The sequence below is a fragment of the Trematomus bernacchii genome, unplaced genomic scaffold, assembly GCF_902827165.1.
Source record: "Trematomus bernacchii unplaced genomic scaffold, fTreBer1.1, whole genome shotgun sequence".
Taxonomy (NCBI): Eukaryota; Metazoa; Chordata; class Actinopteri; order Perciformes; family Nototheniidae; genus Trematomus; species Trematomus bernacchii.
Genome location: NW_022987739.1, coordinates 29,130,425 through 29,145,834, shown reverse-complemented (window position 1 = coordinate 29,145,834; position 15,410 = coordinate 29,130,425). Strand labels below are relative to the sequence as shown.

General features: G+C 42.6%; 1 protein-coding gene across 1 annotated transcript; it reads left to right on the top strand.

The window, feature by feature from the left end:
- Nucleotides 1-227: 227 nt before the first annotated feature.
- sec22a (SEC22 homolog A, vesicle trafficking protein) lies at nt 228-13,938 on the top strand. The gene is made up of 7 exons (XM_034147864.1): nt 228-495; nt 2,169-2,379; nt 4,355-4,518; nt 6,165-6,341; nt 8,230-8,348; nt 10,865-10,930; nt 12,471-13,938. The coding sequence occupies exons 2-7, from the start codon at nt 2,198-2,200 to the stop codon at nt 12,669-12,671; spliced, it is 909 nt and encodes a 302-aa protein (XP_034003755.1). The 5' UTR covers nt 228-495; nt 2,169-2,197; the 3' UTR covers nt 12,672-13,938.
- The last annotated feature ends 1,472 nt before the right edge of the window (nt 13,939-15,410 follow it).

Sequence of the window (15,410 nt, the reverse complement as noted above, 5' to 3'; positions counted from 1 at the left end):
ACCTTCATAACACACAAGGGGACGGGTAATAACCGGAAAAGCATGACATGGGAGCATTAAGATATTTATTGCTATGGGATGTTAAGAGCATTCCATGGAATATAACAAAAAGTGTATCTCGAGCCGGTTTCTCAAATTTACCTACCCTACCTTTAATCTCAGAATTCTGAAAAAAAAGTAAAATATCTGAGTTAAAAATCAGAATTAGGAGAAAAATAAAAAAGATATATATTTAAATTAAATTAAAAAGATGTCTTCTGGAAATCTCAGAACAAAAAAAAAACAACAACTTTTGGTCAGAATGTCGTTTTAATTCACATGTGGCCTCTTTAAAAAAATAATCTGTGATACATGCCCACATTGCCCACATTACCCACAATGCACAGCAAGCAGCCACGTAAACAGACCTGCTAGCTGCTGCTCTGCAGTGCTGCTCTCTGCTAAATGTAACATCTGCTCTATCACAGATTAGCACAGGATGCAACACTCGTTTAGGTAGGTGTTAAATACTTCACTTAATATCCCACTCCGTCTGACATGTGTGTTGTTTTTCATTCTAACTTTCTACGGAGTTTAAGGTTCGCAGAGGAGCTAGCTGTTAGCTGCTAACGTTAGCTGTAAGGAAACGTTAGTGAAAAAGCTAATGCAGTTAGCCGCTAACAGTGACTAGCTGGCTAACAAGGTCTGGTGTTTGCTAGTTTTATTATTATATACACGGGATGCTTACATTTTAGACAAACGGTTCAACACACGAAACGTGTAGATAGGAATAGTTTTGAAAACGGGTGTAAACAAAGCTAACGTTGCTTCTTAGCTTCTATGCCATGCTAAGCTATCTAGCACAAACGTATTTTCTCTGTCAAACCGTCGTCGTTTTTAGTTCCTGCTGTTTAAGTTAATTAACCAATTAGTATTACTGAACCATTGAGTCTGCTATGAGGGTGTGATATGTTCATGTTTTGCCACCAGTGTGCTGAAATCTCGTCGTGATGTAGTGCCTCTTCTTCCTCCCAACGCCCCTTCATTCAGTCTGTGTGTTGCTGTCCATGGTCCTGACACACAACCGACCACAACCATATATATCTTCAAATCTTTATTTAAAACAGCAGCAGAGGTCCATGATATTAACATTATGCCACCGACAGTAACATGTAGTGAGTCCCATGGGGCGTCTCTATGTTCCTGGGATCCCATAATGTTCCCCAGCTTAGTATATATTTTTTAAATGGCCCATTAAGTAGAGCTTTCATGGTTTATGTTCTCAGCAATGATCGGTTTTTTCCAAGGTCAAATGTTCAATGTATGTTTCCCTGGGTCGATTATGTTGAAATCACCAACCTACAGATATTAGCCCCCTGATATTTTACTTCTTTTTTTTTTTACATGTATACATACTAGGTATCACCATATGGTCTGTACTAGGGCTGCACGATATTGGAAAAAACTGACATTGCGATTTTCTTCCCCTGCGATATGAAAAAATACAGGAATTGAAGAAAACACAGTTTTTTTTGTCTGCAAACCATCCTTTCTTGAACTTTAATGCTATACAATTGGTATTTTTCTAACTATATTTAACCGGATGAAGGATTTTAGTCACGGACGTCTGGATCTTAAGTTATCAGAGCAACAACCTGAGCTAGCTCGGTTAGCAGCGCAGAACTGCCCTGGAGAAACACATGAAACTACTTTATTCAGTGTTTTTACCTTTAATCACCGGGTCCGTTTGCTTTGGAGATTTGATTGTGATTGGTCACTCAAGTACCCCTGACATGAGAGCCGCACAAGTTTTCCTTTTGTAGCAAGCAGCAAAATAATTGTAACATGACGTGTTTGAGTTAATTTGCCTACTTAATATCGCACGTCCTAAAAAACAAAATCGCACGTCCTGCGATGTGATGCATGCGATTATCGCCACGACGACACGATATATCGTTCCATCAAATAGTGATTTTGGTTAATCAGTGACTTTTAATGATTGTTAAGCTATCACAATGATCGCAGATATCAATGTTTTTTTTTTTTTATCATTGTTCCAGCTATACCATGCCCCATTTTATTTAGACATGCATTTGAACAAAATGCTTGGTTCACAGTTTGAATGAAGAGCCTTGTGTTGAACCTTAACATTAGATGTATTAGCTAAACACTCAACAATCTGTCTGTAGAGCTTCAGTGAGTTTGCCAGAGCTGTAAGATGTCGATGGTGCTGTTCGCCTCGGTGGTCCGGGTCGGGGACGGCCTTCCTCTCTCTGCTTCCACTGACTACGAGCAGGACAAAGAGCTTCAGGAAACCAAGAAGAACATCAAGGGTCTCTCCAAGAAACTCAGCCAGTTCCCTGACCGCTGCACGCTGAAGACTGGACCCTTCAATGTCAAGTAGGTCACGTGAGATGTTGAGTGTTCGGTTATTTAAAGGCACCCTTTACAGTCAAGATATCATTCAAACAGGCGTAAGAAACAAAGTATATCAAGCCATACCCTCTTGAATGTGGATAGCTATGTGTTCTTGTTACAATGCAGCAGTATTTGTATGACTATCACTCAATATATCTTTCAACAAAGTACAGTTTAGAGATTTAAGTTTATAGATTTGACAAGCCTGGGTGATTAAACTGTCAGCCGCTGACAGCGTGTCTGCTCTGTTTCTGACCTTCTAACACAACTTTGATGGAGAAATGCTTTTTAATTTGAGTGATTTGACAGCTACGGCCTCATTTGAGGAGTCAACTTGTTTCTAAAAGGCCCGCTGGTGCTCGGGGAAATGCTTTGAAACGCTCCCGAGCTCTGTTTGTGAAGAGCTAATTAGACTTATTAAGACAGAGGACATGAACTCACAAGAAACTCATCAATGAGCCAGCGATACCTTTTCAAAGAGCAGCATCTCTTTTGATCAGAGTCTCATCAATAAGAGCGTTTGAAGTAGGTCAGAAGAGAGTAAAGGTCCGAATGAGGGAGGATGTTTAGAGCCAGGGTTCATCTGTTCTGTGATACTCTGAGACGTAGAAGCTGTAATGACTGTTATTGGTCTTTGTCATGAAAGCAGGAGGATAATCCTTGCTATCATTCTGCATAATAATGAGTAATCGGTGACATTAATCGCTAACTTTAATGTAGACATATTTGGAACACAAGACTGTGGATGCTTTGTATGAAGACATTTTGATGTTTTCTTTTCTTGTTTTTTAAATCAGTTTTCTGTAACTGCTGCAGCCTATCTTGGCCAGGACTGTCTCGTTAAAGAGATGTTTTTCAAATGTTTAAATCATTTGGATTTTCTTTTAAAAACAACTTGTTGTGCGTACACTGGAGCCGTGACGTCATCTTCAATGCGAACCACAGCAAACCAACATCAGCCGTTAGCTGTTAGCACTCAGAGCTCACAGCTCCTCATATCTGTTCAGAAACTAGTCAAAAGTTAAACAAGTACAAACCACAGACTGCCTGTGTCATGGTGAATACAGTCGCTGGTTTATTTATGTCTGTAGGCCGTTGTTGTGAGTGTGGACGGTCGGAGCATATACTGCGTTAGCTTAGCCAATCTCCATTCAGAAAACGCGCATTTTAAAAGGTTTTTCCCCTGCCGTCTGTCTGCAGACTTGTCAAAGCATTAATTCATGGTTTTTACTAACCGGTATCAGTATGTTGTTACTTCGGCATCATTTTGAAACGTGTATTACAATTAAATCACGGTCAAATATGTCCATCTTGTTGTAGTTGTAGCCCCCTTGCCAGCGATTCTCTCACTAGTTTAGCATACTCAGCCCGACTCAGCCTCGTTGTTGGCCCGGAAAGAACCACGATTTTGGAGAGCCAGAAAAGAGGTGAAAAAGTACCCGCTACCCGGAACTACGCCTAGTGGAAACGCAACAAAAAAACGGGCCGGGTTTGGCTTCAGGATATTTTGGCCCAAACTCTTATTGCTGAGACAATTTCTCTGTGCAGCAAATACTCTGCTCCTCTGCCAAAGCCTCCTCCTCCTGTTGGACGCTGCCCGCTCACATCCATCTGCTCTGTTTGTTGACGTGTTTCGCATCAATTTAGATGTTGCTGTCGTTGCAATTATCAATTAACACTTCAGGGCCAAAAGAGAGATTCCCTGCCAAGGTTCATGTGAATGTGAAATTGTGTTTAATTAGCTTTGTGAGTTTGAGGCTCAAATGTGCTGAATAGTGTTTGTTCTCTGTTTTAGAGCCGCAGCCAGGCGAATACAAAATGCTGTTGTGTTTTTCTTTTATCTGCAGAGCATTCAGCCTGGTGTCCTCATTACAAGTTCCCAGGGTTTCTGTCACCAGAAAGAAGTGCAGTGCATTAAAAGCAGTATTGTGTGTGTGTGTGTGTGTGTGTATTTCAGTTTCACAAGCGCGCTGGGAGTTGGATACTTGATGGTTTGCACCGCCAGCTACCCCAACGTCCTGGCCTTTTGCTTCCTGGACGAGCTGCAGAAGGAGTTCATCGTGACCTATGACCCCAAACGCATCAGGAACGCCGTGCGGCCGTACTCCTTCATCGAATTTGGTGAGCTGCACTGGGTTTCACAGCAAGTTACAGCTAACTATCACATGGGAGACCTTAGGTATACATAGATAGGTAGGTAGGTAGATAGATAGGTAGATAGATAGGTAGGTAGATAGATAGAGAGATAGATTGATAGATAGGTAGATGGATAGATAGATAGATCGGTCGGTAGGTAGGTAGATCTATAGATCGATCGGTAGGTCGGTCGCATCTATCGCTAGCTCGGTCGGTCGGTCGACTATCTCGCTCGTCGGTCGGTCGGTCGACTCTCTCGCTCGCTCGGTCGGTCGGTCGCTCTCTCGCTCGCTCGGTCGGTCGGTCGCTCTCTCGCTCGGTCGGTCGGTCGGTCGCTCTCTCGCTCGCTAGGTCGGTCGGTCGTCTCGCTCGGTCGGTCGTCGGTATCTCTCTCGCTCGCTCGGTCGGTCGTCGGTCGCTCTCTCGCTCGCTCGTCGGTCGGTCGGTCGCTGGCTGCTGGCTGGCTCGCTCGCTCGCTCGCTCGGTCGGTCGGTGGTCGGTCGGTCGGTCGGTCTGTCGCTCTCTCCTCGCTCTCGCTCGGTCGTCGGTCGCTCTGCTCTTCGGTCGGGTCGGTCGGTCGCTCTCTCGCTCGCTCGGTCGGTCGGTCGGTCGCTCGCTCTCCGCGCTCGCTTGCTCGCTCTGGTCGCTGGCTCGCTCGGTCGGTCGTCGGCGTCGCTCTCTCCTCGTCGGTCGGTCGGTCGCTCTCTCGCTCGGTGGTCGGTCGGTCGCTGGCTGGCTGGCTGGCTGCTCGCTCCTCGCTCGCTGGCTGGCTGGCTGGCCTGGCTGGCATCGCTCGCTCGCTCAGCTAGCTCGCTCGCTCGCTCGCTCGCTCGCTCGCTCGCTCGCTCGATCCTGGCTCGCTTGCTGGCTGGCTGGCTGGCTGGCTGGCATCGGGTAAGGTAGGTAGGTATATAGATAGATAGATGGATGGATAGGTAGGTAGATAGATAGATAGCAGCATGTTACAGCTAACTATCACAGCTAACTATCACATGGGAGACCCTATGTGTATACTAGGTGACACAAGTAAGAGCCGGGAAAACAACATCAGTTTTGGTCATTGTAAACGGCTGCTAAAATGCACATGTAAGTAATGAAGAAACAAAAGGCAGATCCGAGTCATTTCATATGTCGGAGAACATGTTTAAACTGCCCCTCTCTTGTTTTACTCCTTCTGTTCTTCAGATCAAAATCTTTTTATTGGGTTTTGAAAATGCATAACCAGTGTTTGTCATTTAGAAATGGAAAGCAAGGAAAATGTAACAGAGAAACTACAACTCAAGATGGAAGTGTATTTAGAGAAATGGTCACCTGTTGTTAGCTATTTGGCAAAGTGAATATATTGTAAGCCTCTAATTGGACTTTATATTTCTTATGCTTTGTTGATAATTACTATTGTATATTGTACTTTTTGATTATATTATATATATATATTTGTATATAACAGTATGATATTGTATCTGTACCATGTTGTGTGAGACTCAGTGTCAAGGAACCTGTTCTAATAAATGTTAAAACAAAGAAATGGAAAGCAAAATATATGCATGCAATGAGACAGTGGTTTTCCTGATTGTATGTTTAGTGGAGATACAAGCTCACATTCTGTCGTTGTGCTGTCTCTCCTCCCTCAGACACCTTCATCCAGAAGACCAAGCAGCGCTACAACAGCCCGCGCTCTCTCTCCACTAAGATCAACCTCTCCGACATGCAGACGGAGATCAAGCTGCGGCCGCCGTACCAGCTCTCCGCCGACGACTTGCGCAGCGTCAACGGCTTCTCACACACATCCTCCAAATACAAAGGCATCGGTAGGACATGAGCTGCAGCCACACACACACACACACACACACACACACACACACACACACACACACACACACACACACACACACACACACACACACACACACACACACACACACACACACACACACACACACACACACACACACACACATGCTTATAATACTTAATTTCCCTCCTGGGGATCAATACAGTGTTATCTTATCTTGCTCTCATTACTGGCTCTAATTAACAGGAGTGACATTGGTCTTTGAAACACAAAGACATCGAAGGGTCACTGCTGATTTCCTGAGAATGATATATTATATACTGCGGCAGTGAAGGGACAACTCTGGAGACTTTTGGCGCATTTCCACTAGAGCGCGGTTTAAGCGTGCCGTGCCGTGCCGTGCCCGACCCGTTTTTGGTTGCGTTTCCACTTGGCGTAGTTCCGGCTAGCGGGTACTTTTTCACAGTTTTTCTGGCCCCATAAAATCGAGGTTCTTAGCGGGCCAACAACCAGGCTGAGTCGGGCTGAGTATGCTAAACTAGAGAGAGAGAATCGCTGGCAAGGGGGCTACAACTACAACAAGATGAACATATTTGACCGTGATTTAATTGTAATACACGTTTCAAAATGATGCCGAAGTAACAACATACTGATACCGGTTAGTAAAAACCATGAATTAATGCTTTGACAAGTCTGCAGACAGACGGCAGGCGAAAAACCTTTTAAAATGCGTGTTTTCTGAATGGAGATCGGCTAAGCTAACGCAGTATATGCTCCGACCGTCCACACTCACAACAACGGCCTATACAGACATAAATAAAGCAGCGACTGTATTCACCATGACACAGACAGTCTGTGGTTTGTACTTGTTTCACTTTTGTCTAGTTTCTGAACAGATATGAGGAGCTGTGAGCTCTGAGGGCTAACAGCTAACGGCTGATGTTGGTTCTCTGTGGTTCGCATTGAAGATGACGTCACGGCTCCGCCTACACTGCGTTACTATAGTTACTGCCCCAGCTACTAAACTGTAATGGAAACGCAGCATAAAGTGAGCCTGGCCTAACAAGGCCTAACTATACCGTACTAAGCCGAGCGAGGCCCTGCAGTGGAAATGCGCCATTAGAAGCACCTGATATTTTTCACATTGCTTTTTGAGATGGTTTTTGATCAGTTCACATTGAACTTGTAGATTCCTAAATAACTATTTTTAATAACTGTGATTTGAATATTGCACGGGTCCATATTGCAATACATTTTGGATGAGCAGTCCTAGTGGTCAGAAACCGTCTCCTTCAGTCCGACGGCTGCTCTGTGTCTCGGCCTCTCTGCCCTCTGCTCCAGAACACACCCCCCCTCTCGTACTCTCCGTCACACCTGAGCCCCCCCCCCAGCTAAGCGGTGCCTCCGCGGGTCACTTGGAGCCGCTCTGCTCCTCCTGACATCCTGCTCTCCACGCTTTGTTCGCTTTCTGTTCGCTGCCCTTGCCACTCTCACTTTTCTGAGAACATAAATCATGTTGTCCTGAGGGAGGAAGTATGCTAATTCATACCAGTGATGCATCACTCTTTTTACTGTGCCGGAATATTATTATAAGTTGTGAGAAGATTTCAAAGCAGTGAATGTGTGGCTTCTCATTGCTATTCAAGGATGTATGGTTTTATCCTGCATATCATAGTGTTTATAAATAATGACAGTTCAGGAAATGTCTGCTTTATCCTTTGGGAGGAGATCTTTATTATGTTTTTATGATTTTTTTTGTCTTTGAGTTTCTAGAAAAGCGCTATATAAATTAAATACATTATTATTATTATTATCCTTTGGAAGGAGGTTTTTCTTAGTGCTTCTGCAGTTCGTTAGTCAGGCAGTTTGTGTTCAGCCTGTATTAACGTGTCCTCTCTCTCCAGCTCCCACCCAGATGCTGGATCCGGTGACGCTCCCCGGCATCGTGTCCTGCGTGCTCAGCGTCCTCTGTGGAGGCCTCAACCTGCTGAGGGGGGTGCACGCTATAGAGAGCATCATGCAGGTGAGCACATAACTACATTTTTCTAAATTGGGGGTTTTCTATTTTGTTGTGTTTTTAAATGTTTTTACAACATGTATGAGGGTTTTCAGTCTGTGGCTATAAGTATGGTTTTATAGAGTGGTGCAGTGACGCGTCCTAAAACCCGGAAGTAAGTTAGCATTTTACCACTTCCGGTTCCTTCGACAAAAAGCAGTACAATCTCTACACATAGGATTTAGGAAAATAGCTGGAAATAAGGTCTGTGGTTGAGACACATTGAAGAGACGGATCACGTTTTGTTCTACGACATTAAATCCATCAGCAGTGACCCCACTGGTGATTTCTGAAGAGTTCACGTGTCTGAAAAACGATGGTTGTTAACAAGTGGCTGAATAGGACTACAGAAGTTGTCGAGGCCGTTGTACGTCATTACACCGAACACGTAAACACTCCTCTAAGTTTGTTTGCCCTGTTCTGCTTGAAAGCAAGTCCCTGCCTCCTGCAAACTGTTCAAACAAACGCTTCAACTTGTTCCATTTAGAATCTGTACGTTTGAATATGGATCTTAAATTGGCGTGACGTTGAAGCAGCGACCCTGCTGTAGTTCCTTTATAGCATAACGTTAGCATTTTGCTTCTGACGACTAGATTTATGATTAGAAAATTATAAAAGTAGGGTAGACATGTGGAGATTATCCGGCTGAACAAAACGTGATCCGTCTCTTCAATGTGTCTCAACCACAGACCTTATTTCCAGCTATTTTCTAAAATCCTATGGAGAAATTGCATTGCGTTTTTGTCGAAGGAACCGGAAGGAGTTTACTTCTGGGTTTTAGGACGCGTCACTGTGGCACTCTATTGTCTCGTGCTTAAACATTAGTTTATTTTTGTCCTATGGGTTTTGTCTACATTTTATTTATTTATGCTGCTTTTTTTATATATGTATTGATGTATAGCACTTTGGTCAACTCTGTTGTTTTTAAATGTGCTATATAAATAAAGTTGGATTGGATAACGGAGACATTTCAAACAGTTTCAGTTTCTCTTAAAATTGAGTTGTGGTTTTCATATGACCTTGAATTCATTTTTTATCTTAACAAACATATGTGACATGTGTTTAATAACTTCCAATATCAAAATTGTCATTAAGTTTGTGTTTTCAATTAAATAGGCATTTTTTTTCTATTATTAAAGGGGACCTATCATGCAAAATGCACTTTGTGATGTCTTTTCTACATGAATATGTGTCCCCGGTGTGTCGGGGAACTCACGCAGCGTCAGAAAATAAAACCCTCTCTCTTTTCCTCCGTACCCAAATCTCTAAAAACGGGGCTACAACGGAGCTGATCCAGATTTGCGTCCGATATGACGTAATATCTGAAATGTGGACCCACGGCACTATCAGAAAGTTGCTATCAGAAACAATGCCCGACTGTTTTGGACGTAATATGGTCGGTGTTTACATTAGCATGGCTAACACTCAGAGCTAACCTGTACTGGAGAGCATGTGTGTGAAGAAGCAGGAAATAAAAAGGAACTCACCTTGTGGTATAACCGGCAAGAGAGAAAGCCTTTGAGCTCCATACTGTTTCAGAAAGAATCCTTGATAATCCATGATATGGCGTTTCATCACGGCAGAATTTAGTTTAGACAGTAGCTGCCGGGTCCCGCATGAGCTCAGACCCCTCCTTTTTTATCAATTCTTTCAAAAAAAAAAAACATCTTTATTCCCAAAATCAGCCCTTTTGAAACAGGAAGTGAAATAGAGGGATATGAGGCATGGCTAGAATGGGTGATCTGTTTGGTATTTTGAGCAAAACACTTCATAGACATGTTTTTTAGATATTTCTATATATCTGAAACCTATGCTATTGCCTAAATATAGCATGATAGGTCTCCTTTAAGGTGGAAGCCCCAAATAGCCTGCCTCTTCCCGCACTTTTTTATCATTTGTTATTTTTGTGCATTCCTAATTAGTTGAACCTTCAGTCTGCCTGAGGTAGTAACATCCAAGTAATTTCAGTTTTTATCTTCCTCTGACCTCTGATTTATTTTCATAGCTTTGACTATCAATCATATCAAACTAGGTGACAAGGTGCACAAAATGAAGGCCGGCAGATGTTCAGACAGATTTTAAACAAAGATTGATGTCAAACCTTTTGGGCAAATCAGTCAAAAGTAAAACAATCTGTCAAAAGCTAAGCTAAACTGTCTGCTGGTTACATCCATCTCAGTTTACAGAGCCACTCTCTGCTTCAACTCTGTCATTCATCATTTTAGTTTTTCAATGACAGAATATAACCGACGTGAAGTGTGCACTCACAAATAAAGTTATGAACTACCAGAGGATCTAAACTGTCCTTCCCCTGAATCCTCGGTCTGCTTTACGCCGTCCATTCTGTCCCTCGATGTCACTTCAAATTCAATTAACGTCAATGAGAAAAAATGAAATGAATTTTCTTGTCGTTGGTTTTATGATGTTTGTCTAGACGTGCGTGACTGGTTTAAAAAAATTACCTTTTTTCTTTCTGTGTGCAGAATGACGACGAAGACTTTAATTATGTGATTGCCTTCTTCCTGGGCACGGCGGCCTGTCTGTATCAGGTAAGTGATCGCCTGCATGGGGGGGGGGGGGGACTGTCTGACTAACAGCTCTGCACTTTACAGCTCGGCCGCGTGTCAGCTAGACTAACATTAGAAAAAAATCACCAACTACCTCGTCTAAAACATTCTCATCAGCTCCTTTTGTGCGGCTCCTGATGCTAAGTGGAGCTCTGCTAATTGGTAGACTGATGAAGAGGAACAGAGTTATCAGATGGGATTTACTTACTGAGCTTATTGTCCCGTAAAGGACATACACAATGAAGACGTCACCGGTTAAAGAGGCCCTATTTCCTTTGCCTGTAGTGCGTTTATATAAAGCTTTGTGTGCATGTAAATGGTCTGCAAAGGTTAAAATCCCAAAGAGGTGCTGCAGCACAGGCAGTATGAGAAAAATAAAGAGCTTTTTCAACATTAAAGCATGGAGACATGTCATCAGGGTTCTTACGGTCATTAAAAACCTGGAAAACTCATGGAAATTCAAAATGCTAATTCCAGGCCCTGGAAAAGTTATGGAAAACAATATTTTTCCCAAAGTTTTGGAAAAGTCATGGAAATGTAACTAAAGTTGCATCAAATGCCGAAATAGTAATACTATAATGATAATACATACTGTATCGTATAGTAATGAAACGTAAAATGGCATTTAACTGACGAGGTATTTTGCTGGTGAGAGATTTGAGTTGCTTTAGCGTGTAGAAGCTAGTAAGCCTATTTGATTTGTTTTAGATAGGCACAACATGTTTCAGACCTTATTTTCCTGTTCCATGTTAAAATAAACCATTTTCAGTGGTACCGCTGAGAAAGAGTAATTTTTTTGGTCATGGAAAATTAGGTAAAGGTCATGGAGAAGTCATTGAAAATCATTGGTGAAAAAGTGTATGAACCCTGTGTCATGTTAAATGACCTGAAAAAGACTCAAAGGTTGTATTGTCATATGCTCAAAGCTACAGTGTGGAAATGGCAATGAAAATCTTCTGACCTGAGCTCCTCCAACAATGCAACATATATAATCAAATACAAAATGAAAAGTAGTGCAAAAAGTCTATTTACATGTCAATAGAATATGATATGTACAAGAACAGAATATGAAATTAAATAATGTAAATTAAGACCAAATGAAATACGGTTTATTGCGGTGATAACTATTTATATAAATGTGGGCTGGCTTTACACCCACGGCCCTATCAGAAACGTTGCTATCAGAAACAATGCCCGACTGTTCTGGACGTAATATGGTCGGTGTTTACATTAGCATCGCTAACACTCAGAGCTAACCTGTACTGGAGAGCATGTGTGTGAAGAAGCAGGAAGTAAAAAGGAACTCACCTTGTGGTATAACCGGCAAGAGAGAAAGCCTTTGAGCTCCATACTGTTTCAGAAACAATCCTTGATAATCCATGATATGGTGTTTCATCACCGCAGTATTTAGTTTAGACAGTAGCTGCCGGTAGTCTATGTAAATGAGCATATTGCAAGATGACAACAGGAATGTTTATCGGTAAAATATGTCCTTTTTAATGTCCCATTCTTCTCCTTCCAGTGCTTCCTGTTCGCCTACTTCTCCGTCTGGAGGGACAGTAAGTCCTTCCTGGCGTTTGCACTCATCTGCCTGTCCAACATGTATCTGTATGAACTGAGGAACATGTGGCAGATCCTGTTCCACGTGGCGGTGGCAGCCTTCATGACGCTGCAGATCAGACTCAGGCAGCCTCAGGGCAAAGCTCCGGACTACAATGTCTGACAAAGACCTGAGACACAAAAACAAATCTTCAGTCGTGGAAACACAGCGGAGACGCCACTGCGCACAAAAGAAACTAACCAGCACCAGTGCACTGATCTCTGAGAGGATTTGGAGGTGCCTGAATCCTTCATGGATTTGATTGGGATCATTTGAGAATAACCCCCATCATTGTCTGATCAAAATATTTGCTTGGACTTCCTTTCTGTGCAGCCACTTTCAAATCAGAGTCCTGCATGTGTCCACTTGTACTCATTCTCCTCCTGCACCCCACTTCCTGTTTTGCAACACCCCAAAAATAAATAGCGAGGTTTAACACTTCAGCTTTAGTTGTTACCAGAAATGTATTCAAACTTCCAGGTGTTTCAATGCTCATCTGATTTAGTGTATCAGAATGAGACGCTTTTATTGTCAACTAGGTTTTAACTTACAAGGAATTCGCCTTGGTGTTTTGGTTCTTATGCTGTAAGAAATACTTAAATTATTTGTTTTATTGTATGTTAAGTAAAAACACGTTTATGACAGCTTCTTAAACTCAAGCTCCGTTCACATTTTAATGTTAAATAATGTTCTATATCCATTCCTAAGGTAAGGCTTAACACACGTTACACGGCTGAATTAAACACCTTGAAATCTCTAATGTTTTGTGCACAGTTAGGACTCATTATTACTTTTTAATTACTTCTTCTCCCATTTCCATCACATCCAGTCTGTTACATTTATTTTACATTAACTCATGTGTTTCTGACGTGGTGCAGGACTCTGGTTTAGATCTTGGTTTTAAACTATGCAATGCTGCCTTGTGTGTGTATGTGGTTCTCATTTCAGTGGCGGTGCATTCAGGAGCCAATGCCAATAGAGTTATGTCATTTTTTGCTATTTATTAACTGACTGATTCAGTGACATGTGTTTGAGGGAAAGGTATGTGATGTTTTATGACTTTTTCAGTTTTCCTAAAGCACCTCCTGCTCCAGTACACAGACACACAGTCTGCTAGCATTCGAGTGTGAGCTATGCACGTGTGAAGTGTGAATAAACAGGTCTGAGTTGGCAGTAAAGACGAGTTGCTGTGTTTCTGAGGCCACAGGCAGCTCAGAGTATCTGAGTAGCCTCTGGCTCGATCTTCTTCGAGATCCTTTGGGTCCGAAATGGTTTGCCAATGCACTGAAGAAGACTAAAAACTGAGTCTCTCACCCTCTGCCTGTGTAATGCATGCTATCACGGCGATCACATTCAGTCTATTAAAGGGGCCCTATTATGCTTCTCACTTTCCTGTCGTGTGTTATACAAGTTTTTGATGCATGTAAATGGTGTTCAAAGGCTAAAATCCCCAAATTCCCTCACTCCAAACGCCTCCATTGGACTTCTTTAATTCTGGAACATAGTGACATCACTATGTAACACTCGCGCTTCTATTGGCTAGCGCTCCCTCACATTGTACGTGATAGCCTAAGGGGTGGGACATCTCTCAGCGGTTGACCGATCACAACAGAACCAGCCAGCTAACCAATCAGAGCAGACTGGGCTCTGGTTTCAGACAGAGGGTGAAAAGAGGTGCTGCAGCACAGGCAGTATGAGAGAAATAAAGAGCTTTTTGAACATTAAAGCATGGAGACATGTCCCAGTAGAGACACTACATACTGATATACACCTGAACATCAGCAGGAGAGGACTCTTTAAAGTAGAGACACTACATACTGATATACACCTGAACATCAGCAGGAGAGGACTCTTTAAAGTAGAGACACTACATACTGATATACACCTGAACATCAGCAGGAGAGGACTCTTTAAAGTAGAGACACTACATACTGATATACACCTGAACATCAGCAGGAGAGGACTCTTTAAAGTAGAGACACTACATACTGATATACACCTGAACATCAGCAGGAGAGGACTCTTTAAAGTAGAGACACTACATACTAATATACACCTGAACATCAGCAGGAGAGGACTCTTTAAAGTAGAGACACTACATACTGATATACACCTGAACATCAGCAGGAGAGGACTCTTTAAAGTAGAGACACTACATACTGATATACACCTGAACATTAGCAGGAGAGGACTCTTTAAAGTAGAGACACTACATACTGATATACACCTGAACATCAGCAGGAGAGGACTCTTTAAAGTAGAGACACTACATACTGATATACACCTGAACATCAGCAGGAGAGGACTCTTTAAAGTAGAGACACTACATACTGATATGAACCTAAAATGAGCAGAATAGGGCCCCTTTAAAGTCAGGAGATGCTACATTTGTCCTCGTTAGGCAGTGTGAGATTTGTTCAGGGAATTATTATGGTACAAATTCCTTCACCATCCCAACAAATGCTAACAAAGAATGGAGTTGTATTGTCCATGAGCAGCTCACTCTACTGTTGAGCCAGGAGTGTCATAACGTCTTTCGTTTCAAACAATCTGTCTCTCTGGAAAATGTTAAAAGTGAAAATGGAGAATAGCTATGCAGCTCCATCTGGCATCTGCACTACAGATCTGTCCGGGGACATTTCTGATGATTCATCCGGCTCGCTGAATGTTTTTTCCAACAGCAGCACCACACCTACATGACCTAATCGCTCCTTTTCACAATATGGCTCGGGCCCCATCCACTGGCTTCACATTCTCCTTTCCTGCAGCAGTTACTGTAAATGTGTGTTTGAAATTCAACGCTTTTATACTCCAAATATGGAACATTACCGCATCCACGTTTGGTTTTATTTGGGAATGAAC

What these genes read in the sequence shown, in the direction of transcription:
- sec22a (XM_034147864.1), top strand. Translation starts at nt 2,198, where the DNA reads ATGTCGATGGTGCTGTTCGCCTCGGTGGTCCGGGTCGGGGACGGCCTT. An exon ending in CTATAGAGAGCATCATGCAG is followed by an intron (nt 8,349 to 10,864) that starts GTGAGCACATAA and finishes TTCTGTGTGCAG; the next exon opens with AATGACGACGAAGACTTTAA. An exon ending in CGGCGGCCTGTCTGTATCAG is followed by an intron (nt 10,931 to 12,470) that starts GTAAGTGATCGC and finishes TTCTCCTTCCAG; the next exon opens with TGCTTCCTGTTCGCCTACTT.